The 5487-nt window shown below is 43.7% G+C and overlaps 1 protein-coding gene across 1 annotated transcript; it reads left to right on the top strand.

Annotated features, from left to right (window-relative positions):
* The first annotated feature begins 1448 nt into the window (after window positions 1-1448).
* On the top strand, window positions 1449-4661 carry LOC100490508 (alpha-1,4-N-acetylglucosaminyltransferase). The gene is made up of 2 exons (XM_002941228.2): window positions 1449-1871; window positions 3983-4661. The coding sequence occupies exons 1-2, from the start codon at window positions 1449-1451 to the stop codon at window positions 4568-4570; spliced, it is 1011 nt and encodes a 336-aa protein (XP_002941274.1). The 3' UTR covers window positions 4571-4661.
* The last annotated feature ends 826 nt before the right edge of the window (window positions 4662-5487 follow it).

A 5487-nucleotide genomic window follows, 5' to 3' on the forward strand; every position in this document is an offset into this window, starting at 1 on the left:
CAACTATTCTTTTGTCACCCGCGGCTATTATTTTGTCGCCCTCGGCTATTATTTTGTCACACTGCTATTATTTTGTTGCCCCCGCAGCTATTATTTTGTCGCATGACTATTATTTTGTCGCACGGCTATTATTTTGTTGCCCGCGGCTATTATTTTGTTGCCGTGGCTATTATTTTGTCGCACGGCTATTATTTTGTTGCCCGCGGCTATTATTTTGTTGCCGTGGCTATTATTTTGTCGCACGGCTATTATTTTGTTGCCAGCGGCTATTATTTTGTTGCCGTGGCTATTATTTTGCCGCACGGCTATTATTTTGTTGCCCGCGGCTATTATTTTGTTGCCGTGGCTATTATTTCGTCGCACAGCTATTCTTTTGACACCCGTGACTATTCTTTTTTGACGCCAGCGGCAATTTTTGGACGTGCGGTGAATTTTTCCACAGCTAATTTTTTCATCTGCCAATTTTTGCATTCCGCCAATGCCGAAACACGGAAATTCACTTCACATTTTGCCCATCACTATTTATAATAGTGAGAACTGTGTGCGTCTCTGTGGGGGGTCATGTTACCATGTTGCACATTAGTACGAGTGCACCTCCCTGCGGCTACTCAGTCTGTTACTATGTTCATAGTTCCTAATTGCAACTCTTAGTACATTACTACTGTGTGTTTATACCATTATTATCCCCATATTGCAGGCTGTTAGTATTATCACGATACAGATATAAATTGTATTAATATTAATGTTTTGTTCTGCATTTCATCATTATTACTATGATACAACTATTAAAGGGGGACTGTCACCCTTAAAAATCATTCTAAATCCTATTCTATCTTGTTAGCCCAGCAGGATAAACATTACTTACACTATAGAATTTATTTTTATTTTGTTCCTTCAGTTTTGGGATCCCCAATCAGAGCCAGCAGGCCGGCGCCATTTTGTGGGCACCGTTATTGTGGCAAGTTTTCTATCACCCCAAAATCTTGTGTATGGGCCAGAATGGGGGTGCAATACCTGTGCTCATGCACAGGATACACAATTATAGGTGGTGAGAAGGGAGGGGGAATGTGAGGGGGCAGTGACATCAGGGAAGTGCAGAATGGAAAGTGAAAGTAATTGCCTGAGGCACAGAGGCGGGGCAGGAAATATATGATTGACAGCTGAGATTTTTAAATACATTTTTAACAGGTTTTCTTCAGCCTGTTCTCTATCCAAGTTCCAGGCCAATATTCACTAATTAACCAGATAACTAGTCCTGCTCACCTCTTCAGAGAAGACAATGAAATGATTTTGGCAGGATCAGTTACACATAAAACCACAAACTGACCAACCGCACAGATAACAGTTTAAGAGAAGGGACTTATTGCCGTCTCTCTAGCAGCCGCTACACATAATTGGACATTTCCATATTGTTTTTTTTTTTTGCAGATTGATCCCATTTATAAACAATGTCAAAAGCCCTAAGTTGTTTCACTCTCCTCATGTTTATGTTCATGGCCTGCGGATTCCTCTACAGAATCTTCAATGTACAACCCTTTGCGCATTTCCAGTGGCCCCTCCCCCCAGCCCCGCCCAGCTTCTCTCCCATCAGCCCAGCGGATGTTCTAAGAGACGGGAACGGAATTATATTTATTGAGACGACAGACAAAATGAAGCCGCCCTCGCTAGTATTATGCGCCATAGAATCTGCGGCCCGCGTGTACCGCCACCGACCCGTGGTTTTCTTCATGGAAGGGTTACGGGACATAACCGCAATGAGGGACGCACTCAAGCGCCTCCCGACCCTCTCGTCTTTTCATAACGTCCACTTGTTCCCTTTGCAAATGGAAAGATTATTTCATGGGACGCCCCTTGGGCCGTGGTATGAGAAGGTAAGGTGAGCGCCGTATTCTCGCTAGCAAGCCCTCTGATATTGGGCCAAATCCCCTGATATTGGGCCAGATTCCCTGATAATGGCCCAGATCCTCTGATATTGAGCCAGATCCTCTGATATTGGGCCAGATCCTCTGATATTGGGCTAAATCCTCTGATATTGGGCCAGATCCCCTGATAATGGCCCAGATCCCCTGATAATGGCCCAGATCCTCTGATATTGAGCCAGATCCTCTGATATTGGGCTAAATCCTCTGATATTGAGCCAGATCCTCTGATATTGGGCTAAATCCTCTGATATTGAGCCAGATCCTCTGATATTGAGACAGATCCTCATGGGACGCCCCTTGGGCCGTGGTATGAGAAGGTAAGGTGAGCGCCGTATTCTCGCTAGCAAGCCCTCTGATATTGGGCCAAATCCCCTGATATTGGGCCAGATTCCCTGATAATGGCCCAGATCCTCTGATATTGAGCCAGATCCTCTGATATTGGGCTAAATCCTCTGATATTGGGCCAGATCCCCTGATAATGGCCCAGATCCCCTGATAATGGCCCAGATCCTCTGATATTGAGCCAGATCCTCTGATATTGGGCTAAATCCTCTGATATTGAGCCAGATCCTCTGATATTGGGCTAAATCCTCTGATATTGAGCCAGATCCTCTGATATTGGGCTAAATCCTCTGATATTGAGCCAGATCCTCTGATATTGAGACAGATCCTCTGATATTGGGCTAAATCCTCTGATATTGGGCTAAATCCTCTGATATTGGGCCAGATCCCCTGATAATGGCCCAGATCCCCTGATAATGGCCCAGATCCTCTGATATTGAGCCAGATCCTCTGATATTGGGCTAAATCCTCTGATATTGAGACAGATCCTCTGATATTGGGCTAAATCCTCTGATATTGGGCTAAATCCTCTGATATTGGGCCAGATCCCCTGATAATGGCCCAGATCCCCTGATAATGGCCCAGATCCTCTGATATTGAGCCAGATCCTCTGATATTGGGCTAAATCCTCTGATATTGAGCCAGATCCTCTGATATTGGGCTAAATCCTCTGATATTGAGCCAGATCCTCTGATATTGAGACAGATCCTCTGATATTGGGCCAGATCCTCTGATATTGGACCAGATCCCCTGATATTGGGCCAGATCCTCTGATATTGGGCCAGATCCTCTGATATTGAGCCAGATCCTCTGATATTGGGCCAAATCCTCTGATATTGGGCCAGATCCTCTGATAATGGGCCAGATCCTCTGATATTGAGCCAGATCCTCTGATATTGGGCCAGATCCTCTGATATTGGGCCAAATGCTCTGATATTGGGCGAGATCCTCTGATATTGGGCCAAATGCTCTGATATTGGGCGGGATCCTGTGATATCATGCCAGATCCTCTGATATTGGGCCAAATGCTCTGATATCAGGCCAGATCCTCTGATATTGGGCCAAATGCTCTGATATTGGGCGGGATCCTGTGATATCATGCCAGATCCTCTGATATCATGCCAGATCCTTTGATATTGGGGCAGAGTCACTTTGATGAGAAAAGTTTATCTCACTGTTTATCACATGATATCTCTATTGAAGTCAATAAGAAAAAAACTGGAACTGAATAAGATATGTTTTGTCTCCTCAATTCAATTCTCAAAATGGAAAATAATTCATGAAATGCAGGTACTGCGCCAACTTTTTTGACGCAGCCTTGTCCTATTTTGACACAACAATAATTTGCCAATAGTGATATGTGGAATTTCGCAGAGAATCAATACCTGGTGAACAAATTAGCTCAGCACTAGTTACAGGTTCTAATTCTGCAAATGGAAAATGCTGCAGTGGATCTGTATGTTCAGTGGTTAAACCCATTTACTGTACAGCACTTTATAAATGTTAATTCCTAATAATATTTGTAATAAATGCTTGTGCTGTGGGGTGCAAATCCTTAGCGATTACCTCTAAGCACCTCCTGATTGGGCATTATGCTATTTAGGTCATTAGGCCATTCTATAACATACTAAAAGTTGACTAAAAGGTGAACCTCCCATTTAAAGAATGTTTTTATGCAGTTTCCACTGAATTTCCGCTGTCGCTCTTTCCATACGTAGGTTAATCCTGAACGTGAAATATACTGGACGCACGTCAGTTCCGACGGATGCAGGTTGGCGCTTATTTGGAGACACGGCGGCATTTACATGGATTCTGACTTCATATCCATGAGGCCCATCCCCGATGTCAACTTTCTGGCAGCCCAATCCTCGGACGTTTCCAGTAACGGTATTTTTGGGCTGACGCCACAGAACACTTTTGCCTGGAAAGGCATGGAGAGCTTTGTGCAGAATTACAGAGGGGCAGAATGGGGGCACCAAGGTCCCCAACTTTTCACACGAGTTCTGAAACAATATTGTATCACCCTTAGGTTCCAGTCTACGGAGGATGTTAAATGTGGTGACATCTCCTTTTTGAATGAGATGAGATTCTATCCTATTCCTTACCCATCTTGGAGAAGATACTATGAGGTCTGGCAAAATGTCCCAAAGTTCAATGATTCCTACGCCCTGCATCTCTGGAACTTTATGAATAAGGAACAAGAAACGATGGTTCCTGGGAGTAACACACTGGTGGAACATCTGTACCAACTGTATTGCCCCACGCTCTATGGGGCTCTCAAGAGGAATGAGAGTATTTACGGTTAGTTATTGGTTAGAACTCATTAACTATATGGGTATAGGTGGAGAACTGTGTGATTGGATGAACATTCAAACTTGCCCTACTGTAACCACAACCATTTACTGTGAAGGAAAGGCATTTTATTGCCAATAGATTAGCCACAATAGTACAAGCTAGAACACTACATTTATTCTGCAGAAAACTTTACCTGCCTAAGTAACAGCCCTCTGTTTGTTTAAGATAGCAGCTGCCATTTTAGCTCTAGCAGCTCTAGCTGCTGGTACCTCAGATTACACAGAGTTGGGAGGGAAAGCAAATTTTGATGGGAGGGGGAGTGAATTCTGATAGGAGGGGAAGCAAATTCTGATGGGAGGGGGAGTGAATTCTGATGGGAGGGGAAGCAGGAGAAGGGAGGGGGAGAGAGGAGCAAACTGAGCAGACTCATGCCGTGCCCTAAAGGATGTTTCTGAGAGCAGCAAGTCTGACACAGAAGACCATGTGACACAAAAGGAGACAAGAAATCCTGTGTTTCCTTTGATAGAGGACTCAGTGTAGCTGTGAGTGCTTATGGCTGTATTTCCAGAGACCTTTCTGATAAAGCTACTGAGTTTTTACCTTTCCTTCTCCTTTAATAGTCAAAATCCTTGCTGGGAACTGAAAACCCTTATTTTCCCCTTTTCAATTTACTATAAAGTGACCTATTAAATCTTTAAGAAAGACAATTACAGACCCAGGAAGTGACTTCATTTTACCTACTGTGATCCTTGAAGGGTCATAATTATGCCCCTAGGTGCCTTTGCAAAATCTACTTGTTCCTAACCTTACTAAAGTGCATTTAATGAACTCTCTGAACTACAAACCACAACCCTCAGAAATGGAGCTGAATTGCCCTAGAATGGAGACAATATAGGGCTGATTCACTAAAGTGCGATCATTTTTATTG

The sequence above is a fragment of the Xenopus tropicalis genome, chromosome 6, assembly GCF_000004195.4.
Source record: "Xenopus tropicalis strain Nigerian chromosome 6, UCB_Xtro_10.0, whole genome shotgun sequence".
Taxonomy (NCBI): domain Eukaryota; kingdom Metazoa; phylum Chordata; class Amphibia; order Anura; family Pipidae; genus Xenopus; species Xenopus tropicalis.

Bases quoted from the DNA above. Each gene is read 5' to 3' on its own strand.
- LOC100490508 (XM_002941228.2), top strand. From the start codon at position 1,449: ATGTCAAAAGCCCTAAGTTGTTTCACTCTCCTCATGTTTATGTTCATG. The intron at 1,872-3,982 runs GTAAGGTGAGCG...TTCCATACGTAG, and splicing joins TTGGGCCGTGGTATGAGAAG to GTTAATCCTGAACGTGAAAT.